Consider the following 27,300-nt stretch of genomic DNA (forward strand, 5'->3'; position numbering starts at 1 on the left):
TATTACAAAAGGTCACTTCATTTCAAAAGTGCCTACAGAAAGAAGAGAGGGCTGCAAATGAAATAAGGAAAAAAAAAAAAAAATACAATTAGCTATAATGGGACTTTTTAAATGGGTAGAGGATATAGATAAAAAATCTTTAGAGAAACAGGCTCTAACTGTAAGAGGCATTGCTCAGATAACAACAAACTGCAGTATGCAACCGATTCTAGATAGTTTCACAATCAGTCTTTTTAAACTGACCAAAACTTTAGGATAGATAAAATATTATTAAATCTACAGGACAGAATAAAATAGAAGTAACTCACTTGTTGACTAAGAAATTGATTGAATATAGAAAAGTTTGCTACACTGTACAAATTTGTTGTTAAAGGATAATATTAAGTTTGAAATACCTTATGGGTTAATGGTAAAGATCATATGGAACTTTTGTAGAGATCAGGGGACTTGCAGCCCCCTTGCAGCCGCTCCAGGAGGGCCACAGAGCTGGGCTGTAACTGCTACCCCACAAGATTCAACTAATTAACATGTGAAGCTTTTTTGCATACCATTATTTTTTAAGTGTGAAGTAACCCCCACTTGCAGTAGCTCAGCAAGACAGAACGAGAGGGTGTGATGTAAATCACTTTCGCTCCCAACATCTAAAAGTACCTCCTGACAAAATATCAGTAGTGGTACGAAGAAAGGTTTTTTTAAGTTCAAATTTTACAATTAGAGACTAAAACATATCTGATGCTTTACGTGCCAAAGCCTACTAAAGTATTTAAAGAATTGGGAGTTCTTCCTGACATCCTTATCGGCTCTCTTTCCTGCCATATAAGTCAGTTCCTCCGAGAGGTGAAAGGGGGTTTTATGGTGGGCTTCAGAATTTGTTTTATGGTCTGACAATAGAGATTGCTCAGAATAGGGTAGTGACTTTAAAATATAACTTGTGAAATATAAGCATATACGGATTTCATAAATTTGAGAGAGTCTTTATCATTACATAAGGCAGGTTTGTGCTTAGATTTAGTGAAACATTTTCTCTTTAGTGTAAATAGTTTAAGCAAGTAAATACTTAGTGAGCAAGGAATAATGTGGAAAATGTTAACTATAAGTTTTTTGCATCCAAACACTTTTACTGTTTTCCTTTAATATTACTTTATATATCGATTAGTGAGTAGTTTGGATTTTTATTTTTGAATTTGTTTTCGTTGGTCTGACTTTTTGGTTGGCAATTTGTTGTGCATTCATTTAGTTAACTTTAAGTGTCCGTTCTTTATATTCGTTAAATATAACAAATTAATTTCTTTCTTTTGAGTTATCAGTTTCCTCTGGACCTGTTGCTCATCATGCAGATGAGCTCCAGCAGATTGGTGTCCATATATGGGTGTCAAACTTCCTTAGCGGGCCATTCCATTTGTTCACCTAGGGAGGGGGAAATTTGGTTTTTAGTTTAATTTCTTTCATTTGTAGATTTAGTGATATACTGACCAGTATTTGTTAGGGTTTTGTGTGTTTAATTACCCCTACTATGTGTTAATGGTCTGATCAGCCACTATTTAAGTTCCCCTCATGTCTTGTTTGTTAGGTCAGTTTGTGTTTGAGTTTGTTTTGTTAACAACTGAATTGTATTTGTTATGTTGATTTTAGTTTGGGCCCAATTTATCATTTTTGGATTTTCTTTGTAGACTATATTTTTGAATTTTCTTCAACGTCTCTCTGGCTGGTTAATGCAAAACCTTCACAGAGTCTTAATTGGTAAACACGCCTTGTCAAACACTAGTGAAAATTTTTGAGGAGTTTGTAAAATAAAATATCTGACAATCGTAAGAGTAAAATGAGATAAGGAGCTTTAAAACTGTAACGTTTTGGGAAAATAGTAATCTTGAAGATAAAGCATGCTAACATAAATTGTTTTGTTTGTTTTGACGGGTTTTACCTTTTGGGAAAAAGGCAGCATTGAATTTGGTAGAATTTCTCAGGGAACATCATAAACCTGTTTTATCAACATCGTTATTTAAAAGTAGTGGAAATGTGATGCGTTAGCAGATAATGCATCAACAGGGGGGAGAATATGTTATTAGGTTTATCTTTTATATTACTTAAACAAAAAAATTTTGAAGAACATGTTTGATCCGTGTTACACATAAAAAGTGAAAGGAAAGATATGGTCTGGTGAAATATATGTTTCTTTTGAATGGTTTTGAGTCGTTCTCCATTAAAAGATGTTCTGACAAGGGGGCTAAAATATTTTGTAACCAATAGATAACAAATTTATAGCGATTAATGAAGCATATTTTGGTAAATTAACTTAGGAAAACAATTATAGAAATTAAAAATATTATTGTGTTAGCCATTTTCAGAGCATTAATTTAATGGAGCAAGAATGTTTAAAGAAATGTTTTGAAGAATCTGTTATTGATTAAAGTTATCACTAATCAGTAAAAGTACTCAGGTGGGATTATAATGATTTTTCTAAACTTGATTTTTGTTTTGATTTACATCCATTTAAAACGATTTTGAATAAAACTTTAAATTCAACGACAAGTAAAAGACCTAGGTAAAATTGGTATATTCTGAAAATGTCTAGATTTGTTAAATTATACATTGACATTATAATTGCTCCAAGTTTAACTCTTTTGAATTTTGTTTAAGGAAAGCATGTTGAATGTTTTAGACAAATAACCAGTAAGATCCAGTTTGTACTATAAAAGTAATTTAAACTGGACTGTCTAATTCACATTGATATTCATTGTTTTGATGATAAATGTAAACTGTACAACTGCAGCAAATTTTAAGCTTTTGTTTATTGTTTTGTTTTGTTTGTTTAGTTTTATTTTATAAGATTGGTTTAAGAGAAAGATCTGCATATGTTTAACATTTTGGCAAAACATTACTTTGGAAACATGTCTTTTGAAGCTGGTGATTACAGGGTTTTGTGCATTAATTTCTCTGTTATTACCTGTATCTGTATATCCTACATCTGCGGAAAAACTGATACTCTCTTTGTCTAGTGTTTTGTTACAGAAGAGGCAACACTTACAGAAACGTGAAGTGACATGGAAAATACAGATATTGATCCGACATACATCGATGCCATCGGAGTCCCTCGTGGAGTGCCTGATGAATATAAATTAGTTGATCAGGTTGGTTTTGAATCTACAATTTGTTGGTGGTGCACGATTGACAAAAACGTAGACAGAATAAATTACATCCATTACAATGTGCAAAGACTCGGAAATTGGACACAGGCTGGTTTCGAGGCAGTGCATGAGCAGCTGGCTGCTACTTCACTGATGGCTTTCCAGAACCGTATAGCTCTTGACATGTTGCTGGCTGAGAAAGGAGGGGTGTGCATGATTTTTGGAGAAAAATGTTGCACATTTTTACCAAACAATACAGCAGCTGATGGAAGCTTAACGAAGGCCATTACAGGGCTTCGAACCCTTAACGGCAAAATGAAGGAACACTCTGGAGTGGATACTTCCATGTGGGATGCATGGATGGATGCCTTTGGGAAGTATAGAAACCTTGTGTCCTCTGTCTTAGTAACAATTGCAGTATTTGCTGCAATTTTGACTTTGTGTGGATGTTGTTTTGTTCCGTGCCTGCGTTCTTTGTTTAACCGTCTCATTACCACAGCGATTTCACCCATGGAGGACCAGATGGCACAGATGTATCCTTTATTAGAGAAAAAATCTGATGTTGACAAAGAATACTCTGATGATGACTCTTCTGACAGGTATCCAGATCCTAATTTTTGGACTGGGTATAACCCCTGAGTGTAAAAATGTTTGCTTTCCAAAAAATCATCTCCCAGTTGAAAATCATTTGAAGTGACTGGTTTTGAAGGGATATGAGAAGTACACCAAATATCTGATAAACAGGGCGGAAATGTTAGGAAAATTGTATTAGTAATTATCAAATATTTGTTGTATCATGTAGCTTTGTAGTTACATTTAGATAATGTTTCTGTGTGTTAAATAACTTTGATTCTATCCTGAGACTTCCTTGGGAAATAGGGGTGACAGCTACTCTCAGCAGATGTTGCCCTGCAGGACTTCCTACAAGACAGAGGTGTTAATTGTTCCCAGCAGAGTTTTACATGCCTGACAATAAACTCTGCTCTGTGCTTCTTTGTGATACAAAGCCGTTGCTTTGAAGCTATGCAACGTGTCACCGTGCCTGGAGAAAGAAAGATTTAGAGTATAGATAACATGTGTCTAGAAGTGAATGTTATTTAGCGCTGCAACCATGTGATGAATGCTTTGACTCCACCCTTTTAGAGTTGCAGCGCCCCTTGTGGCAGGGTTCCTAAAGATCAATAAAAGAGAGGAACAGACAGATGTGTGGCAGAGTGGTTGGAGATTTGTGACTAAAAGCACATCTCTGTCTGCTCTCCTCGCGAGTATAACAGAATCTAACTCTCTTGTCTTTCCTGTATTTGTTTAAATTGTCTCTAATAGGTATTTAGACCTGACAGTCATCCAGAGGCAAAAGGTTGTATTTGATTGTGTTTGGGGGTATTAGAGTAAAGGGTGCTGAATACAAATTCATGCAGCACTTTTTGGGTTTTATTTGTAATAAAACTTTGAAAACCATTTATCATTTTTCTTCCACTGTACCGATTTGCACATCGTTTTGCACAGGTTTTTGTTTTATCCCTTAAAAATCTAATAAAACACGGATGTTTGTTACAAAAAATATATAAAGGCCCAGACCTTTATTTTGTTAGCAAAGAACACAATCCCTAAATGTCTGTTTTTCATCTGGGTCTCTTAACTAAGTACCTTTTTGACCCTCTTAGGGTAAATTATACCTGAAATACAAACTTCCTAATGCAAGTAAGACCTTGAAGCTCTGCATAAAAACCTTTAAATAGATTATTTTGCAGTTCATAGAGAAAACTACATTTTAGGTCAAAAACTGTGTCATAAGTTGTCTGACACAGAAGCTTGTCCCACTTTAAAGTTCACAAACACAAATATTGAATTTTCAGGTTGCACCACAACCTGCATGTGTACAAACCAGTGTTCAGACAGAAGCGTGACGTGTGGTTCTACATCATCACTGCTACTCGGGCTGAAGTCTCTGGTGCTTAGTTATCGATTTACTCTCCTAGAACAGTTTTTCTGTCTTTATAGGTTTTTCAGAAGGTAAACTAGAACGCAGTGTTTTCTGGTGGTGGGTTGTTCAGCTGTGTCAGCATTTGTACATCCTCCAGCGTGATATTATTTTGTTCCCTGAAACACATTAGTCTGCAAAAACAGAAAACAGCGGGAGTTATTCATTGTTAAAATTGTTAAAAATATATAAATATATATATATATTTTAAATCCTATTGTACTATGGTAAGAATACTCGTAAGATGAAAGAAAAATATATTGTTTGTTCATTAAGTGCCATTTGTATGTGCAGATTACCTTGCTAAAGTATTCATTGTTATTTCTAAAAAAAACAAAGATTTATTTTACTTGGATTTTATGCAACATGCCAACACAAGTAGTGTTTCTCTGTAAAGTGGAAGAAAAATTATTAATGGTTTTAATTATTGAAAATATGAGTAATGCAACACAATTTTGTATTCAGCACCTTTACTATAACACCCATCCAACCAATTCCCTTTACAAGTCACATTATTAGTAGAGAATATCCACTTTTGTGCAATTCAAACCCAGTCTAAATATAGTTACACAGTTGCTGTTCAATTTGCCAGACTTCAACTGCGATGCTTTTTTTTGTCTGTACTGTACACTGACTGTTGTCTAAATTTTTTCATTAGTTTTTCATACATTTTCCAAAATGTTAAGCTTCTTGTTTTTCAAGCTGTTCATCTGGATCCAAAATCCTTTGACTTTTCAAATGAACAGGAAGTTTCCCCTTAGTTAAAAAAAGGTGAAAGTAAACTCATCATGTGCTTTACAACTAATTGTAAAACCTAGGAGATTGATTTCTCTGTGGATAGGATGTGATTAACTTTATGAGATTTAAATAGCAGCACTCAGCCAATTACCACAGGGTTGTGTAAATGTCGAAATAAGAATCAAGTAAAAGCTTTTTTCAAGTCACAGCTGTTTTTTTTTTATTTAAAAAATATTCTTAACATTTCAAAAACACATTGAAAAATACAATAGTTTCATAACTAAAATAGCATATCAAAGGTTAGGAGCAAACATTCAAGAATAGACTCACTCATCTCCCTCCAGAACTCTGAAACAACCACAATAATCATGTTTTGTTATCTTTACTACAGTTCTTCGATAGTCCCACTAAGCATCCTGGATAGTGCTTTCTGTTATTGTTTCAGTGTTCAGAGTTCATTATCTAAATGACACAAAATGCGGTTTCTCATCATTCAGCTCAAGCTCTTTCCTGAGTCAAACAGTCTTTTAAATTCAAAAAGCACCAAAGGAAAGGCTATTATTATTTGCATTATTATTAATGTTCACAGTCTCTCTGCACTTGCATTGCTTTGGTCTTCACAACTCGGTGTTGTTGCTCACATCCCCTTTTTGCTGTGCCGGCTTAGAGCTCTGTTTACGCAGTACGGGATGATGCTGACGGTGACTAGGGGAACGGTTGCGCTCTTGCAGAAGGAGAGCAGGTAGAAGAGGGCTGCAGTGTGTGTGGGAGGCTTGAAGGAGTCAAACAGGTGGAGTAGAAACAAAGAGCTGAGAATGCATCCCGCTCTGGCTGATGCACTGCTGCTCTTCTTGGTCTCGGTGTACAGTGGAGAATGCAGGCCCAGACCGAGGCCGAACAGCGTACCCATGTTGCGCAGAAGGCTGGCGAAGGGCGTGGTGTCCAAATTGACCCACTCTGGTCTGACACACCACTTCTGGGCTTTCTCTAGTGTCCACAGAAGGTCCACACCCACAGCTTTGAGTAGCACATAGAAGCCCACGGCGAAGCTTGTCAGGAAGAGTGTTGTGTAGAAGTACTTCTTCATGCTGGCGCTGTAGATCCACTGAGTTCTGTTGAAGGCTTCGGCCACAATCATACCTGGAAGCATTAAAGCACATTAACTATTAGGCTTGATTGCCAGTGACGATCTCTTTAAGATCCTGAAAGGTTTTACAAGTTCTCCACTGACCTGTTATGACTCCAGCAACGACCTGGTGGGGGAAGTGAGCAGCAATGAAAACCCTTGACAGGCAGACACACACCTGGACTCCCCAAAAGATGGACCACAGAAGAGCCTTCAGATACCTGCCAAACAACAACAACAAAAACAGACAACTTAATTCAGGTAATTGTTTTGCTTTGCCCCAAATATCAGCACTCCAGTTTAAAATCAGCCAACGGAACCTTTCAATGCAATATAAGAATTAATCTTTTTATCCTTTCCATATCACCAGTAATTTATCTACCTAAAAGTAAAAACAACCCAGGAATAACACCCAGTGTGCAGCAGAAGTCAATGATCAACCACAGTTAGAACAGATAGTGTGTCCTGAATGATAAGCTCCTGATATAGGAAAGTGGTAAACAACTCAGACGTAATGGGAAGGAAAATGGGGAGCTAAGCTAAAATAGCAATTTTTTTATTTTTTTTTATTTTGTCACTTACCAATTTGTGTTTGATGATTTCTTGCTTGTCAGAATGGCAAGGATGGAAGTCACAAGGGTGTAGTAGACTCCTGCAGCTCCCATAGCGTGTCCAGAGGGACTGCCTGGATTTACAAAGACAGAAAGCAAATATTAAAGCTAAAAGATACTCCAGCTCACAGAAAGCTGCATGTTAATAATTGTTGATAATTGATCTATTGAAAAAACTAAATATTACTGTGTTGACTCTTGTATTTGTTCACATTCTTTTGTTGAGGTGTGATATGCATCATTATTTTGCCATATGTTTGCTTCATCTTTCTTCTAAAAACTAGAGTAAAAATATACGTTCTGCAAAACAAAGTCAAGAATAAGGGAAAAATAAACTGAAATGTAAACTACACTGTATCTTAATATTGTTCTCTGTAATATTTTAGGTTCATTTGTCTTGTAGTTGTTTTATTTTTGTTCTTTGTTTTATATGTTTGCATAGCACTTTGGTCAGTGTTGCTATGCTGTAGTGACATGGCGATTAGTATGCAGCCTATTAATTTTTACTTTGCAAAATTACTATTACTAAATTACTATTGATAAATTAAATGTTTATGAATACGCACAAAAGAACTATTTTAAAGAATTGGCAACAAAAAGGTGTTGCCAGGTGTTTTGGTGCTCCAAAACACCTGAATTCTTACAAAATATGTAAAAATAAATAAATTATTATTATTATTATTATTATTATTATTAATAATAATAATAATAATAATAATAATAATAATAAATTGTACATCAGGAAGTAAATGTGTGTTCAGTAGCATCCCTCACCTGGTCCGGTCTCACAGGTCATTGGATACTGTTCAATGTGAGGGCGATCAGCATCTGTGTAATAAGCCGTCTCATGGACCCACCAGTATGGCCTTTCTCCAAACAGAACCCTGTTGAGAGGAGAAGAAACACAAACTCAGAAGCCATAAGAAAAATTTAAACATGGTTTTGGTAAGTTCAGATAAACATTCAGCTCACCATTTAAACACCAGGTTCAGCCAGTCTCCGATAACAGCCACCCAAATGAGTTTGATGCCGACTGAGGGCCGGAGGTGGAACCACAGCGGGAAGAAGATAAAGAAGGTGTTCCTGAGATCTGCCGCCCAGGATACCCAGAGAAACAGGCTTTGGGCGTCCTTGTAGTTGGTCTGCAGGTACCGGGTGCTGCTCACCCCAAAACCTTCCATGGCATCCATGATATCAGTGAGCATCTTAGCCTGCAGGAAGCAGAAAGGTCTCAGCCTGCTGAGTAGTGAGCGAGTTGGTTCAAAAAGAGAGGACTGTTGCTATCAGTGACACAGCTGGTTGATTTTATACCCGGGGACCCACTGCCCAAACGCATGCTCACTCTGATCTTTGGACCTTACACATGTGTAATAAAGCACCGGGAGTTTGGGAGGTTCGTCACACAAACAACTTGATGAGATAAAGGGCAAACAAGAGGACAATTGGAGTATCTCCCACTGAGTCACAGTACGTCAGTTCAAAGAAGAGGTCAAACCTGTGACCTGTAGAAGGATTGATAATGGCACTTTGCTGAACTTCTTTCTTTATGTTTAATCAAGTCCAACTTTTGCTTTTCATAATTTGTGAGTTATGTAATTGTTCTTTCGATGATTTGGGCGAATAGTTTTCAGATGGAGCAACCTGTTTGTGGATTACATAAGAAGGTCAAAGATTAAGTGATTGGCTTTGAGCTGAGCAGAAAAGGAGGGAACACTTCTGATCAAATGGCATCAGGTTATACATGAAAGTCCAGATAAATGGGTATATTTAATAAAATAATCTGTGTAGTGGGTTCATAATTAAAATTAAAAACTTTACATGTTTTCTTTCTGAGATTAACATCCTTTCAAAACCGGAAATGATCTACTATCTTCTACTGACTCGGCATAACAGTGACTTTAGAGCTTTTGACCTCAGAGCAAATTTTTTAAATCTTATTTCACAGATAAAGATGCCTCCTTGGGTCCCTCGGAGCAGACCCAGTATTTGTTGTAGGGACTTTATATCAAATCTGGCATTTGAATGTTTTGAGATCCTCTGGAATCTGACTGGAGGATGTATGAGCCCCATCCAAGCACTGGGTGCATATATTGTACTCTTACTTGGACATATTTTTCAAAAGGGCCACACGTCTGACTTTAAAATCCTGTTTTTATTGATTTTATGTCTAATTTACAGGCTGCACAGTAGCACAGTTGCCATGCAGAAAGAAGGTACTGGGTTCAAATCCCAGACTGGAGTATTTCTGCATGGAATTTGCATGTTTCATCAAAACCAAAACAACTCTTGAAGTATATCACTCTGGATTTAAGTAATCAGATTTATTTTTTTTCACTTATTTTAAATTGAATTACTGAATTAACTTTCCTCTAGTGGCTGTTTTACTGTGACTGCCTGCACATTTTAGAATAGATTTTAGGACACAGAAACTTCACATATCTTTCTACCTCTACATACTCCCACAGGACCACTGATATCTTTTTTTTGTTTGTTTATTTCTTTGTAAAGTTTAAGATATAGTGTATTCAGGAACTTTATGGTAAACTAAATACCTCTAAGCACTGGGACCTCTCCAATGCTGGACACTTTAAAATATGTGCCCATTTTAATTCACCTGCTATCAAATCTGTCTGAACAGATGTTTTTTTTTTTGTTGTAAAAGTCATTTTATCGTTTTAAAATATTCAATGAGTTGTACAGAACTTTGGTGAATTGACTTTATTTTATAATGAGCTTTACAAATACATTTGACACACAACTACTGGTCTCTTTATTGATGGATTTTAACAGAAAGGGCCCCAGGAGGGGTATAAAGGTGAAGGAACTGCCTGTCTGTACTGTCCCAAAGGTAAACAAATCCGCTAGCCTTGAGTAAAGTCCAATGGGGATCGCACAGAGAACGACCAGACAGGACATTCTGAGAGGGAGCTTTGCAGAAACTGGTCCTTGCACATAAGACAAAGGAGCCCAGATTGAAGCTATCACCCGAGGTCTGAGTTGCGATATCATGGATATCCTTCACAGCTGGGGGGTTGAGCTGACCAGTCATCTACAGACCAGATACAGCAGGTACGAGGGTCTGTTTAGCCTTGCCTCTGCCGTGGCCGATCTGCACACCACGTTCTTCTGCCTGTTTCCTGTGTGGTTCTACATGCGCAAGGACACAGGGGTCAGGCTAATCTGGGTGGCTGTCATTGGAGACTGGCTCAATTTAGTGCTGAAATGGTAAATAAACTTCCTTTCTTTAAAAAAATAATAAAAGAGTCCTGTAAGTGCACATTAACAGCATACTGAGTGATTTAAACAATTTTTAATGCAGGGTTCTTTCCGGAGAGAGGCCGTACTGGTGGGTTCATGAAACCCAGTTTTACGGAGCAGGAAAGGCCCCATCGTTGCAGCAGTTTCCTATCACATGTGAAACTGGACCAGGTAAGATTCAGGACAGACCTGCTGATCAAATGATGTCTGCCTTGTTCTTAAGAATCAACTAATCATTGATTTCATTAATCTAGCAGGGTGAACTTCAAGTCTGCTTAATATCTATGTAAATCATTGACAGAAGGTAACTGTGTCTTTTGGTTTCTAGTCAATGGATATAATATGGACGATTTATGAATGAGTTCTCAACTCCCGTGCCTTTTGTCCACTTGTACTGGTTTTTATCTTTACTTAAGCAATTCACGGATTACTGTTTATGTTTAGATATTATAGAGGGTGGTGTAACATCTTGTGTAGTATTGACATTAATTAGAATGAAGTAAGAATGATTATGGCAAAACTGAAGCACACCTTGTAATACAATACTTCTTGTGTCTTTGTTTTCATTTCTATCAAAATAAAAAATAAAAGAAACAGCAAAATAGAGAAGATGGTTGAGAACAGTGTTGCAGTGAACATTTGCAGAGATATATCAAAACTTTCCACTAACAACAGTAGGATTATCACCAAAAGACCATATACATAACTGGTGCATCTCGTAGTAATTTATGCAATTAAAAGAGCTTTTGGTTTCTTTGACATGTATTCTTATGAGGAATACATGTATGTATGTATATACAGTATATATATATACTGCTCAAAAAAATAAAGGGAACACTTTAAGTGTTAAACACCTGTTCAAGTGTTCCCTTTATTTTTTTGAGCAGTGTATATATATATATAACATAACATAACTAAAACTATTTTTTAGATGACAATCTTATTTGATTTCCTCTAAAAGTAAAATACAATAAAATTGCATACATATATACAACAGTATTCATTTTCATATTCCAGGAAGCCCTTCGGGTCATGCTATGGGTGTAGCTGGTGTCTGGTATGTGATGGTCACCGCTCTGCTTTCAATTGCAAAAGAAAAACAATGCCCCTCTTTATTATACAGGTGAGTCTCTGAGTAATGCATTTGTATATTTCTTCAACACTCTTGAGAATGTTCCGGTGCTTCTGATTCTATATTATTATCCCGTTAGCTTGCTGCAGATCGGCTTGTGGACCTTAATGGTTGTGGTGGTGCTGATCGTCTGCATGTCCAGGGTTTTCATGGCGGCTCACTTCCCACATCAAGTTGTTGAGGGAGTCATCACAGGTATGATAGTCTGAAAAACTCAAGACATTATCAGTAATACTAGGATAACACTGGTGTAAATCTTTTGGTCTAAAAGAACATTCACTATATTTTATAGAAAGCTTATGTTAAGACCCCACCTCTCATTTATTTTGCAGGCATAGTGGTTGCTGGTATGGTTTCCAAGAAGAAGTGGATTTACAGTGCCAGCATGAGCAAATACCTCTTCATCACCCTTTTCTTGACTTTCTTCGCTATTGGCTTCTACCTGCTGCTTAAAATTGTAGGAGTGGACCTGCTTTGGACCCTAGACAAAGCCCAGAAATGGTGCATCAAGCCAGAGTGGATCCACCTGGACACCACACCCTTTGCCAGCCTCCTACGCAACATGGGTAGTCTGTTTGGTCTTGGACTGGGACTGCACTCTCCCTTCTACCATGGGGTCAAGAAGAACGTAAATGCTGGTTTCAAGATGGGGTGCATTATGACCTCCTTGTTCTTGCTTCATCTCCTGGATGGGTGGACCTTTTCCTCGGACAACCACATGACTTTCTATATCCTATCTTTTGGTAAGAGTGCTTTTGCACTTTTAATCCCAACTACCTTAATTCCTTGGGCTCTTTGTAGGATTTGCAAAGGATTGGAGTTGGATAAGAACTTGTGAATAAGGAACTAACTGTTCCTTATTTGAAAGAAAACTGGGGAAACTAGCACTAATCATTAATCGGTGAGTTGCTTAAACTGTGCTGGAGAAAAGAAATAGGAACCAGCTTGTTTTATTAAAAAATAAAAGCAATCCAAACTTTCATAAACAAGCATACCTTTTGATAATCAGAAGTCAATACTTTACTTGCAAAACAAAGTAGCAGTATCATTTCTAGTTGAAAAGATGCCCTTAGGGGCATGAGCCTAATTATCTTTGAAATACTTTCCTTGGACCTTAAATGACAAAACAAGAATAGCACTTGAGGTATACATGCTATACCTCAAGTGTAGATATAGCACTTGAGTTATAGCAATCTATGCTATCTACAGTATGTGATAGCATAGATTAAATGCTATCACATTTAATCAATATGATAACATATTGATTAAATGTCCCAACCAAAATTTGAGCATCTGTCCCACATTTCTGTGCCTGTCTCCTCACTCTCTCCTCATTAGGAGGAATTTCACAAATTACCCTCATAAACTGAGCTAAAAGGCTAAAATTGACACAGGCCTAGTTTGTGTCAATTTGCTGTTGAGGTAATATCTTCAACAGTGTATTTAGCAGTCCAAAAACAACCTCGAGATTTGCTTTACAGATTGTGAAGATGTTTTAAAGAGTCTTTCAATGAAAAATTCACACGTTAACATGACAAACATAGCTAATTATTAGCAGATGATAAGCTTTTATTGTAATATGTTAGATAAAAAGTCAATAGTCTTTTTTACAGTTGATATACACTTTTTTGTTAATGTTTACCAAGGAAGATGGTCTAATTATTTTGCTTAACAGAATTAAGGGACACTAATACTTTATGAGTTAGCCTGTCAATTTTACTTAGCTTCCGACGATGGCTAGAAAAAGGGTTTTGTCAACTGAGGTCACGTCTTAATATGTCACTTAAAAAAGAGTCAGTGGTAGTTTATTTGTTATTTGTTTTCATTTTCATTCAAGTTTTTATTTAAGGCGATTTTACAAGTCGCCAGAATTAGCAAAGCTAGCGGTTTAATTTGACGACTGTTGTTATCAGGGCAAGGAAAAGGTTGGCTTTAAGTTATTTGTTCATCATATTAAAAAAGTTACAAAAAACAAATCAATAGTTTTTTATAGTGAGCAATTGTACACATTTATTCGTGAAAAAAAATACTTTGAAATTTCAGTGGAGGTGAACTTACAAATAAGTAGGATAAGCTAAAGTAGGAGCTATAACTTAATTAGCTTAGGGTGTGAAAAGGGCTAAACAGATTAATTTGTGTTACATCGTTAGCCACAGATAGTGACGTGTAGAGAAGCAGTTCCCTACCACAAGCCATTTGCAAAGCAAATCTTAATGCATGTTTACACATTTTATACAGACATTCTACAACAACTGAATTCCTTTATGTCATTGTATATCTCACACAAAAAGTCCAGATTTCAGTCTGTGATTTAATGAATTATGTGCTATTTCTATAATGATAGCAACGACTAAAATGTTTTCGGGATGACAACAGATTGCTTTGTGTAATGATTTGATCTCTGTGCTTTGGTCATTAATACTAACATCAAGAGGTTACATATGTTGATGGCATTAGAAGAGATATTGGAGAGATGTTATGTTTTATAGATCTTATAGACTATACTTTTATATTGTGCAGTCTCACTGATTCCAGTTTGTGCATTTGATTACAATAAAAGTGACATTGTTTGATGCCATTAGTTGTTACTATTTGGTGAAACAATAATGTTGCATGTTTTATTTGAGCAAGCAATATCCAGTATTTTTCATGTCTCAAAGGATAATTCTACACCTGTTTTTTAAAAAAAATTTCAAACTCCTGCTCCCATGATGTATGAGAACGCAAGTCTTGTCGCAAGTCACTGTCTTGTTAATAAAACATGTTAATAAAAGTCTGTCGTTTAACAGATTGTACCTTCGGATTCATTTTTATAGATCACATTTTTACAACTTTGTATGACTTTAGAAAGAAGATTCTTTTGAGGGGGAATTATCTATTAGTGGTTGATTAGCTTAGCTGAGAAGTCTACTAAAGCATGTCAAGTCATGCTTTAGTAGCTGCGAAACGCACCTGTTAAATTAGTAGACTTCACTATTTTTAATATATTTACAAAGCAGAGCTTTTAATTGATTACTTTTAAAGGTCAGGTTACTGAAAACTCCTGAAATGTCTTAGTAACATATACAAAATAGGAATGATGATAACAACAATGAATGACAGAGAGCCTTGAAAATAAATCAGTGCCTCAGAATATCCATTTGCACAAAGAGTTCTCCCCATCTAAAAATGGCCATGGTCCACTGACAGTTTTTTCCAAATGTTTCAGACTAACACAGAGTAATTCCCTGATCGGAACAACCATTAACCATTAACCAGAGCATGCTCCCTCCACCCTGCAATCGCACATAGTGATTCTGCCTTTCACCACAGCCACTCACTCTCAAGACAGACGGCAGGTCAAGGGGCAGAAAGTGTTGTCTGCCTGGGGAAAGCAAGGCAGGCAACACGTGTGTCACTTAATACTTGGCACTCAGTAACCTACATTGTTCAGAGGATACGCTCAAGATAATAAAATCAGCATGATTGCAGGGGTCACTATTACTGCAGGATACCTTTGTTCTGCAACGTCGCTTCCTAGCTAATCTGCTGCTGAGCTGTAGGTCATTAAAGTTGCACTGATTAGACATGTAATAATCCTCATTCATAATAGGAAATATGAATGAGGATAACCACACATTGTATTGATAACACTGAACTTATTGCACCACTGAGTCTTGTGAGAATTTAACACAAGCAGTTTGAATGCACAGTTTACACCTGCAACTGCCATTTAAAAATGGTTTAAAAAGATGCCCATAGCTAAAAATATTCACTTGAGATCAACATTTTTCAATAACATTTACACAAATCCCATTAATTTATTATATTAGGGTTTGTTTTTTATGGTCCTTTCATGGTGTTTTTGAAGAAACAGGTCAAATAATCTATATCTTATACGGTACTAAAAATTACAAAACCGTAGACAAAACAACTTAAATCTATTTAAAATATAAGAAACTTATACAAGCTTGAATTTAATGTAAATTTTCTCTAACCCAGACAGACTCAAAACTGTTCATACAGGATCAGATAGATGGACTCATCTGGAGGCAAGTTAGGTGTGAGCAAAATACTTGCATATTTCCAGGTGATTATTTGAACTATGGCATTGTGATCATCATGAGTCCATGTAAACTTGTCATTGTAAATGTAAAAAACACCGTTTTTAAATGTTTCTGCGTGTAGGGGTTGTGCTGACCTGAGCACAGTGAATAATAGGATTAGAAACCAAGAAAAACATAAATTCCCAGATTTTACCTAGGAACATCATATCTACTTTTTCTTTTATATCTCTTCCAGTTATTTCCGGTGCTTAGCTTGAAACTTTATGGTACAACTCTATATTCAGAAGTTAGATGTTATGTGAGCTTGGTGGTGGTGCGAGGAATCGACAGGGACAGACATCACAACTGCGTCAGAGAATTTGAGCAACTGTTTGCATCGATTTATATTTGTATCAGTCAACTCAACTGAGCTGTTTTTCTGTTACACTGTCCTGATCTATCTTATCTCTACAGTCAATTCAGAGAAAAAGAAAAAAAAAACTAAACAAATATGAGCTCCAGCTGGTGAGCAAATTTACAACACAGTGTGCCTCACACGGTGAAATTTGGACAGACTGTTGCCAGATTTAGGACTATGCACAGTGGCACCGTTGTTTGCAGTAAGAAGCTCCTGGCTTTGAATACGTGCTATGGGATTTTCTCCATGCATATGTGAGTTTCTTCAATGTACTCCAGCTTACTTCAGGAGTCCAAAACATGGGTGTCAGGTTAAATAGTCACCTCAAATTGACCTTAGGCGATGTGTGCTCTTTGAGTTACCTTGTGTGGATGGACTGGTGGTGACCTGTTCAAGGTGTAGCACAGATGGGTAAAAATGATCACAGAAGGTTGTCTCTAGGCATGTATGGAAAGTTGAGTGAGAAAAAAATGTGGTAGAAAAAGATCCAGCAAGGAACAGAGCGCAGCCTTGTGAGGATTGTGAAGCAAATCCCATTCAAGGACTTAGAGGAGCTTCATGTGGTGTTGACTGCTGTTTGAGTCAAAGCTTCAAGAGCCAACACATAAAGAACAGGCTGTTAGAGGTGTGGAGTGAAGGTTCCCCAGTTGGTGGTGATTCATCTGTCGCTTCACTGTGTTTCATAAAATCAGAGCAGAAAGTCCCAACCAGGAATTCAGTCCATGGAGTCATACTTCTCAGCTGGCCAAAAACTCTTAGATAAAAATATTATTTTATTGGTCTTGTGTGATATTTAACATTTCTGAGAAACTGAATTTTGGGTTTTCAGCAGCTGCAGCAAAATCAGTACAAAACTTTGTGAAAAATCTAATAATTAATTAGCTTAGTAGGTATTCAAATAATTTATTCAGATGCACCTGTATAAATTTAAAATGAGTATGTGAATATGAATATTTTGATAAGATATTTTCTCAGATGTCAAGCTTTAAATATTAGTCTGAAAAAAACAAAGACTGGAAAAAAAGGATGAATGTGTGGATGGACAGCTCAACAGACAGTAGACAGTAGATAAATGGCCAGCTGAGAAGTAGATAAATGGCCAGAAGGATGGCCATTTATCTCACAGGAGGAAGTCCAAGTTATTTCAATTATTTTTAAATATTTTCACAAGCCATTCCATCTTATACGTCTATATGTTTAACACAAAGAATACTAACTTGTTTCATTTCTGCTATGGATGTTTGGGTTGAACACTCTGTTAACGGTAAGTATACTGAATGTTGGCAACTGTTTAAACATTAAAATATAACCAAGAAACTTTGAAAATGCTTAAACTTTTTACAGACTTGTAAACAAGGAAATCTCAAGTTTTCCATGAACATTAAATGCATTTACAGTGACCCCGCCAGGCCAAATGGAACCACTGTCTGCTTTCTAACAGATCAGTGGTGAAATTCATATCAATTCTCAGCTTTTATTAAATATATACGTATGTAATATATGCAAGAAGCTACTCTGCCCCTCACCCCCACACAATTAAAATAGATTCCAAGACATCTTAAAAAAACGCATTTTATTCAATAGCATCAATGCCCCATAATGAGAGACGGTCTGGTGACTTAAGCATTTTCACTGAAAACCATTAAGCCCATCGATCTAAAACTTATTCTCTAATTTTTCCCATCACAACTACAAGGTATAAAGTAAAACATTCAGAGCAACAAAAAAAAAACAGCTTATGTACTGTATTGCATTTACTATATATGATCAATCTTTAGATCCTACAGGGGACCAAAAGAAGCCACAAAGCACTGCTGAGTATTTGAGAGCTACAAACGAAATGTCACAAGGTTCTGAAGACAACATGTTTAATTAAAATTGAAAAACATTGCTTTACAATTAATTTCCTCATTTTCTGAGAGAATTTTAATGGTTTAAAACAAACAAAAGAAAAAAAAATTACAATTTAAAACAAAACCAAAAAAAAGTAAGAGCATGTGTCCATCTACAATACTATGAATTCAATAGAGGGCTTGGATGATTGTATTGAAGTTGATGAATGTCTAGTAGTCCTGCAGACAAACCAGTACAAGATGGGGACCAGAGGTGGAGGCTGAAATGGCTGGATGAATATCAGTACAATGCGTCAGTGTTACTGCTTCGAGGCCTCTTGATCTTCTCAATGTTCTTCAGGATCATGTCGTGTAACGTTACCTTTAGAGGAAGCAGACCAACAAAATAAATAAATATTCTGCCAGGTTAAAGGAGGATAATGGAGGTATAAATGGATGCTGATGAAACAAAACATACATATTGATTTCTGAGCTCTGAAACTATGATCTTCAGACTGATGTACTCCTTCTCGTCAATTTCTGTGACTGTGCGCCGATAGTCCTCCTGATTTAAAGACAGAAAAAAAAAACCATCTTTTTTTTTTCTTCCATTGACATTCAAATAAACTAAAGTTTTACCTTAACTCCACAGCCTTACATTATTTTACACAATCTAACAAGCAAAGAGGAAAAACATTCAAATTTAATGAATTGATTTTTCCACAACGACATTTACTTACCACATGCGGATATTTAGCTATTTTAGAAACCAGCTTTGCCCTTGTGATGTAGTATCTGGAGATAAAAATAACAAGCGTTATGACATCAGATACTCACTGGATCCCATTTATAAGGCAGAATGTTTGGAAGATGTGTAAACCTTGATATCTGGTCGAGATAAGACGCCGCCTCTCCTTCAACGGTTCTGAGTTCAGCTACCGTCTCCTCCTGGATTGACACGCCGAAGTTGTTTCCATCCTCTATCCTGGGGATGAGGAGCTGAACCCACATTTTCACCTACAGAGTGAGAAAAACAACAGTGTGGGACGTTACTAATGGTAAAGTGTCAGCTGGACATTTGGAGAAACTTAGAGAAAGACTGATCCTTAACATTTTCTGTGAAGTAAAATTTTAGTATTTTTTTCTAGTAATAACTGGGATTTTGGTGTATTTATCAAACAGACATTGACATCAAATTTTAGAAGAAGGCACAGCACATCAGGTTAACTTCAGAGGTAACATTGCAAGTACAGCAGTGTTAGCACCCCCTGCTGACTTTCAAAGGTAATGCAAGCAAATTGTAATAGTTTAAATGTTTTTATTTCCTAAATAGTTTTCTTTCTGGAATATTATAATTATAAATCCAATATATTGTAAATGTATTTATTTTGTAAATTATTAAAGTATTAATACATTACAATACCGGTTAATACATATTAATGTAATAATTTAATGTTGAAAAATGGCCCCTTTTCCCTTGAAAATGTGGAGGGGCCTTCAGTAGGCAGGTCTACTGTGGTTATAGTTAAAGGTGATCTGAAGTCCATTTGCTGTGCAGGTTAACAGTTATCTGGGGGTATTTGGTGAGACACAGTAACAGAATAATTTGCTTCATGAAATGGTGAAATAAATGCAAAATTTGAAGGTGGACATGAATATCAACTTTCAGTATCACTCCAATATCCACACAAAATGTTATATCTATTTCCAGTTTTATTCATATTATGATATGGAAGAGTGAAAGTTTTGGCCCTTCACAGACCAACATGTAGGTGATAAATGAATGATCGTACTGTAAAAATATTTCTGAGTCAAAATTAAATAATTTCTTTATCACATGAAAAAAATCTGTGCATTTTTTTTTTTTAGAAGAATCTACCCGATGCATCTATAACATTGTGCCTCGTTTTCTCTAAAGCAGTGTGGGGGTCAGTGTGGTTAGGTAAGCTATTCAATGTTATGACATTTAGTAAATCTTTGCAAATTTATACTTGAAGTAACTTTAATATTAATACGTTTCTCCCTAAAGAAAACAACCACTGAGAGGGAAGGACATTGCAGACTTACTGTGTTGCATTTCTCTATGAGTGTCCTGATCTCTGGCTTGACCTTTTCGATGAGCTCAACAAGGTTTCCATTGCACTTCATCATCCCACCCGGCATGACGAAGACCTTAGTGCCGGTTACTGGAAGATGAGAAGTAATTATTAAACGATCAACAAACACGCCAGATGAGACGTGTGAGAGGCCATTCACACAGAACTCACCCATGGCATCTTCATCTCCATCTTCCAGTTTTCTTTTCTTGGCATTTTGCTAAAACAGACAGAGCAGGATTAAAAGCTGCTCACACTACGGTTCTCCAGGCGCCTGCTGAGGAAGCGGAGCTCCGCGACTCACCCCTTCCAGCCCGTCGTGGAGGTTCGAAATCAGGATGGGGTCCGGTACGGTCAGGTTAATCTCCGAGTGAATCTCTTTCAGCTCACTGATGTTTATGCTGGGGTCCTAAGAAGTTTAAGCAGGATTAGATTATTGTAGAAAAATACAGTGCGACTAAAACCTGGAAGGAAACAGGAGATTAGACTCTACATGCCTTACTAGGAATTAACTGGTATTGAAGTTATAAACAGATACGGTTAAAAACAATGTTCCATCAAAATGTTTCAACATTTAAAATCACCTTAATAAGACATCAGAATGACAAACAAAACAAGCAGATTCTGATCTGATGCTGATTGATTGATGCACTTGTGCTACACAAACAAACTGATGATACTCACTTAATGAGCTATTGCTAAAATTAGCAGGTATTCTGTTTTTTCCCCCAAGTGTTTATATCAAAGTCAGGCTTTTAAATGTTTTAATATGGTCATTTTAGCTTTAATGACCAATGTTAGACATGTGGCATTACATCTGTACAGTAGGAATTGTTGCTTTTTTACTGTAAATGAAAACAATTATACTCCATTCACTTTAATGGTTTGTATGAATACAGTGTTACAGTGAAAGAGCTCTGAAACAAAAGAATATTTTTGTAACTATGTGCAATTAAGCAGAAAAATATTAATTCTAAATAGAAAATGTGTCAATTTAATTACCAAACGTACAATAATAAAACAAACTTCAATTTTTAAAAAAGCAACAGAATCTTACAATAGCTTAGTGCAATAAAATGTGAGAAATGTATATGGTTATGCTAACAGAGTTATAATCAGTTATAAGAATTGTTCTCTTAATTTAATTTCTCAGTTTGTGTTCATATAGGTACTTTGTTGGTTATTTCAAAAGAAACAAGAAGATATCAGGGATCACATTCAAAACAATTTGAATTCTCAAATTCCAATAAATTATATTTTTTCTAGAATCCAGCATTCTTTGTGGGCACAAAGTTCATGAAAATTCTGCAAATAAATAGGAGGCCATTTATTTATTATTCTTAAAAAATGTTACAGAAACGATGAGTCTCTTTAGGTGGTGGTGGGGATATGTGACAGTTATTAAACTAACACTATGCAACAATTCATGTACAACTAATAGGAGTCACAAAGGAAACTGAGGTAATATTACTGTTTCTACTCAAGTCATTTAAGCAGCTTCTTTACAAATAAAGCAAATTATTCTAATTATTTTGTCTCTAAAGAGGTGAAACACTAAGCTTTTTTTATTGAAGGTTAATTCCCTTTTCTCTAGTTCAATGGATGGCACACTGCAAACACTACACCCTGCTCCAGGCTGATAAGTGGCACTCCTCCTTTAGTGGAGTGTTATGTTCTGGGCTTGTTTCTGCTGGCTGGGTGGTCAAAAGCATTGTAACATTTCGAGTCTCAAAATTTGTGTTTTTTCACCAATTTTCACTCTGATAAGGCATTTGTTTATCACATGACAAAAAAAAATTAAGCTCCTAAATTCATTTTATGTGATTTAGAATATGGATTTTTGGAGATACTTTGCACAAAAAAGAGATGATCTCAAAAAAGTTAGTTTGCAAAGGCTTTCATAATAACCAGTAATTAACTACGAAATCGACAAAAATATTTACTGTCATCTTCTTGGAAAACCCTCTTCCACCCCAACATCATCCCCTTTATTTTGCATGAAACCTTCCTACTGTAGCTTGCCAGTCTTAAATAGTTTTTGTTGGTACTAAACGTAAAAGCTAACGAGGTAAAAAGCTAAGTTATGGTGTAAATCTTTCTACAAAAACCCCCGAAACAAAACAAAAAACACCGACTCACCTTGAGGAAGTGATCAAGTTCCAGTAGCTTTTTGGGGAAAAAATTCGCAACTAAGTCCTCTGCCTGGAAGAAGGAAACATTTTTAGAGGAAAATCACTTTAAAACTGGACATTATATATGGGAATATCGGAACAAGACACTCACTTCTCCTGTGATACGTTCCCTGAAAGCATCAACCTGCAAACCACAAGATTGGTGATTAACACTGAAACTGCATTTTATTGAACCTTGCAAGAATAACAGGATGCAAAAATATTTGACCAGGTCAGCATCTGTTCTAATCAGACAGAGTCACTAACTACTTATACGAGTCTCATCACTGCCGTTTTTTTTAAAAGGGAGGTCTGGGAAGAAAGTTCTCTCTTTATTTTGGTTCCATCTCCTGCAGAATTGTACTAAATTTGTAGAAATTTAGAAGAGTGAAAACGTCAAGTCAAGGGTTTACAATATGGGTTGTCAAAAATTGCCAGCAAAATATACAATCCAACTGGCAAAATGTAATTAATTTTACCAATTAGATTATAGATTTTATAAATTAACAGAAGGTAGGGTTTGCCAAAAATGAAATTTGGGAGTTTTTCTAAGCAACCTATTCATTATTTCATGCGGAAATATCACCGTTTTGTAGAAAATATTAATTAACTTCATAAACAAGAAATTCACAACTTCCTCTGTTATGGGGCCTGAACAAAAGGGAAACATCTGCTTAAATGAAGTCAAAGCCGGTGAACACCGGTATAACCATGGCTCGTTCACTTAGCCCAACCGAGGCCTCCTTAAGCGCATGTGCTCTCCCTGCTGCGTCTAACTCGTACATAATGCGCTATAAAGGAACTCACGCCTCATTTTACCGGAATATTACCGTCAAAGTCAACCAGAACCAGTGCAGTTGCTTCCACGCGTGGATTACAGCGGGACGGAAACACGCCGGCTAGCCACCGTTATCTGCTATCAGCCTAGCACACATTATGAACCCAGCGCGGCTAACATGACGGTACTGAACACAGATAACACGTCCGAGAGCTGTTGACGGGACTTCCGATCAGGTTTGAATCTCACCTTGGTTTTAATTTCACTGTCCACCTTGAGGAGTGAAGACATCTTCTGTTTTCAAACAAGAGAGTAAAGATTGTCCCACTGGCATCAAATTCTCTTGCTAAACGTGTGGCTTCTTTTACTTTTCAGCCACACTCTTTGTCTCTTTCTCTTTGGGCTTATCGGCGCATTACAAATCCATCTCAGTGCGGATATCGCCCCCTACCATGATAACTATGAACGACAGGGTGTCATATTCCCTAGCCCCCCCAGGTCGTTATTGTAAATAAGAATTTGTTCTTAATAGCTCGGCTGGTTAATTACCGTTTAAATAAAAATCTTGTGCATGGCCGAAATTTTGAACAATTCTGCATCTATTATTCAGTATTATTGGTGAGTGATGCTGTACCATAAATTTTCATTATTTTACTTTCATTTTAGGAAACAGAAATGGAAAAAAATCTCTTTATTAAAAAAAAAAAAAAAAAAAAAAAAGGATAGAAAAACTTTACCGCCCCTTTTTAACCAAAACAAACAGGATTTTGTTTGTAGTTCTTGATATGAAAAAAAAACCTTTAGATTGAAATGTAAACTTTAATTTATTTTTTGAGTGGATGTTGTTTTTCTTTTTGTGTCCATTTTATTGTACATGCATGAATTCTCTATTTTTAAACTTCTACTGTTCTTGAGTTGGAGAAACGCAAATAATTCCAATGTTTTTGTACAACAATATATTTGTATAAATGACAATAAATTATGTTGTATTCTAATACCGCTTTATTTTTTATTTTATTTTATATTATTTTAATTTAATTTTTTAATTATTATTGTTTTATTTTATTTTTTGTTTGTTTGTTTTTTACATACTCCAGTCCAACAGGCGGCGGTAAATGTAAACCAATTTACAGAAGAAGAGAGGACAGTGTCGTCACAGGGAAGCAAGCAGTAGTAAGGAAGATTATTAAAAAAGCTAAGAGAGATTATTGGAGAAATTTTTGTAGTACAATAGGAAGAGATACAAAGATTGAAAAGATTTGGAAAGTAATTAAAAAAATGAATGGAATTAAAAAAGAGTTTGATTATCCTGTATTAAAAAGTGAGGATGTAGATATAATTAGGGATGAGGATAAAGCTGAGGTATTGGCAAGAGTTTTTAGTAAGATACATAGTACAAATAACATTAGCGAAGAGGGAAGAAAGGGAAGAGAAAATACTGTTCTTAAGTATAAAAATTTAATGGAGAATGAGGAAGATACAAATAATTTTTTGAATGTGGAGTTTACCAAAGTGGAATTAAACGGAGTGCTTAAAAAGACCAAAAATACAGCGCCAGGTAAAGATAAAATTTGGTATAGAATGATAAATCATCTAAGTGATAAGTCAAAAATGATAATATTGAAGTTATTTAATAAAATCTGGGAGGAGGGGAAATTACCAGAGTTATGGAAGGAATCTATAATTGTACCAATAGCTAAACCAGGAAAAGATCATTCAAAAACAGATAGTTACAGGCCAATAGCATTAACTTTAAACTTATGCAAAATAATGGAAAAAATGATTAATAATAGGTTGGTGTATTATTTAAATAAAAAGGGATTTATTTCTAATTATCAAAGTGGATTTCGGAAAGGGAGGAGCACTAATGATGCAACATTATGTCTTGAGCATGAAATCAGAAGAGCTCAAGTAAACAAGGAAAGTGTAGTGGCTGTGTTTTTCGATATTGAAAAAGCATATGATATGATGTGGGTAGAGGGTTTATTAATTAAATTATATAAATTGGGGATTAAAGGAAAGATATATGAATGGATTAAAGACTTTTTAACAAATAGAAAATTACAGGTAAGAATAGGTGAGGTTGTTTCAGATAAATATGTAGTGGAAAATGGTACGCCACAGGGAAGTATTATTAGTCCATTATTGTTTTCTGTTATGATAAATGACATATTTGAAAATATTGGAAAGGACATGGGCTGTTCTCTATTTGCAGATGATGGAGCTATTTGGAAAAGAGGGAAGAATATAGAGTTTATAGTTAAAAAAATACAAAAGGTTATTATAGATATAGAGTTGTGGGCATTGAAATGGGGGTTTAAATTCTCAGTGGACAAAACGAAGGTAATTATATTTTCCAAAAAACACAAAAAACCAAATAAGGTTATAGAATTAAAGTTATATAATCAGAAAATTGAACAGGTAAAGAGTATAAAATTCTTAGGTTTGTGGTTTGATGAGAAATTAAAGTGGAATATTCACATCCAAAAGATTGTTGATAAATGTAAGAGAAAATTGAATATATTAAGATGTTTGGCGGGTAGTGATTGGGGAGCTGGGAGAAAAACCTTAAAGCAGATTTATATGGGGATAATTAGATCGGATCTTGATTATGGGTGCTTAGTGTACGGTTCAGCAGCTAAAATTCATTTAGATAGATTAGACAGGATTCAACATCAAGCACTAAGAATATGTACCGGAGCATTCAAAACAACACCAACGGCAGCATTAGAAGTAGAAATGGGAGAAATGCCACTAGATCTAAGGAGAACTACATTAGGAATTAACTATTGGCTAAATTTGATGGGCAATAAATGTGGACATCCAACTCGGGAAATTTTAAAATCATTTTGGGAAAAGGGAAGGAAAGAGATGAAGAGTTTTGGATGGAAAATTGAAAAGGAAGTAAAGGAAATTAAAGTGGACACTCTGGAAATTAGTCAAACAGATCCAATATCAGTTATACCACCGTGGATTTTACCAGAAGCTATAGTTGATTTATCAATATTGGTAAAAAAGCAAGATAAGTCAAATGTTGTAGATAGGTATGCAGTGCAATTACATTTAAATAATTACTATAGACATGTCCAAATTTATACAGATGCTTCAAAAATCGACGGAAAAATAGGAATAGCATGTATAATTCCAGATTTCAAAGTGTATATTGGGAAGAGAATCACAGACGGGCTATCAATTTATACAGGAGAAATGTTAGCAATACTTTTGGCTTTACAATGGATTGAGGAAGTAAAGCCTTTGCAAGCAATAATTTGCTCCGATTCAAGCTCAGCTTTGCTAAGCATAAAATATAATAATACGGACAGTAGGATGGACATTTTATTAGAAATATATCATAATCTATTTAGACTACAACATTTGGGATTAGTAGTTACATTTGTGTGGGTTCCAGCACATATAGGGATAGTAGGAAACGAGAAGGCTGATATAACGGCAAAGAAGGCAATACATAATCCTATTAGTTTTTCAGTTAAGATGAGTAAATCGGAAGGGAGAAGTAAAGTCAAAGAAGAATTGATGAAAATATGGCAAAGAAGGTGGGATAAAGGGTTAACAGGAAGGTGGTTTTATAAAATTCAGGTGGATGTAGGAAAGAAAAGAATAGGAAGAAGGAATAGGAAGGAGGAAAGAATAATAACAAGGTTAAGGTTCGGTCATACAGGGCTTAATTATTCACTTTTTAAAATACAAAAGCATAAAACAGGAAAGTGTGATTATTGTGAGAAGTCTGAAACAATAGAGCATGTTATTTTAGAGTGTTGTAAGTATGAAGAAGAGAGAAGATGCATGATGAGAGAGTGTGTAGGCATTAAAGAAAGGTTTAATTTAATAGAATTTTTGAGGAGAGATTTAGGGAGTAGACATATTCAAATAATTATTCGGTATCTTAAAAAAACAAAGCTATTTCATAGGATATGAGTAGAGAAGGTTGGGTGTGAATGTGTAAAGAATATAAAAGAGGGGTATATAAAGATATAAGCAAGTTGGATAA

General features: G+C 35.7%; 3 protein-coding genes and 1 long non-coding RNA gene across 4 annotated transcripts; 2 read left to right on the top strand and 2 right to left on the bottom strand.

Moving 5' to 3' along the window:
• Positions 1-6,044: 6,044 nt before the first annotated feature.
• Positions 6,045-8,868, bottom strand: g6pc1a.2 (glucose-6-phosphatase catalytic subunit 1a, tandem duplicate 2). The gene is made up of 5 exons (XM_032574075.1): positions 8,554-8,868; positions 8,356-8,465; positions 7,553-7,655; positions 7,076-7,191; positions 6,045-6,984 (listed from the first exon to the last, which is right to left on the bottom strand). Exons 1-5 carry the CDS (start codon positions 8,784-8,786, stop codon positions 6,482-6,484), a joined length of 1,065 nt encoding a protein of 354 aa, XP_032429966.1. The 5' UTR covers positions 8,787-8,868; the 3' UTR covers positions 6,045-6,481.
• Positions 7,635-26,737, top strand: LOC116727035 (uncharacterized). Its single transcript, XR_004340743.1, has 3 exons — positions 7,635-7,722; positions 22,378-22,382; positions 26,727-26,737. It is a non-coding gene; the product is annotated as an uncharacterized LOC116727035 (long non-coding RNA).
• LOC116727032 (glucose-6-phosphatase-like) lies at positions 10,438-13,852 on the top strand. Its single transcript, XM_032574076.1, has 5 exons — positions 10,438-10,806; positions 10,901-11,010; positions 11,857-11,962; positions 12,051-12,166; positions 12,304-13,852. The coding sequence occupies exons 1-5, from the start codon at positions 10,589-10,591 to the stop codon at positions 12,807-12,809; spliced, it is 1,056 nt and encodes a 351-aa protein (XP_032429967.1). The 5' UTR covers positions 10,438-10,588; the 3' UTR covers positions 12,810-13,852.
• On the bottom strand, positions 17,969-23,735 carry psme3 (proteasome activator subunit 3). The gene is made up of 10 exons (XM_032574077.1): positions 23,541-23,735; positions 22,626-22,658; positions 22,482-22,544; positions 20,647-20,751; positions 20,514-20,562; positions 20,314-20,432; positions 19,127-19,263; positions 18,987-19,041; positions 18,725-18,811; positions 17,969-18,628 (listed from the first exon to the last, which is right to left on the bottom strand). Exons 1-10 carry the CDS (start codon positions 23,580-23,582, stop codon positions 18,548-18,550), a joined length of 771 nt encoding a protein of 256 aa, XP_032429968.1. The 5' UTR covers positions 23,583-23,735; the 3' UTR covers positions 17,969-18,547.
• Positions 26,738-27,300: the final 563 nt, after the last annotated feature.

Source organism: Xiphophorus hellerii, chromosome 10 (genome assembly GCF_003331165.1).
Source record: "Xiphophorus hellerii strain 12219 chromosome 10, Xiphophorus_hellerii-4.1, whole genome shotgun sequence".
Taxonomy (NCBI): Eukaryota; Metazoa; Chordata; class Actinopteri; order Cyprinodontiformes; family Poeciliidae; genus Xiphophorus; species Xiphophorus hellerii.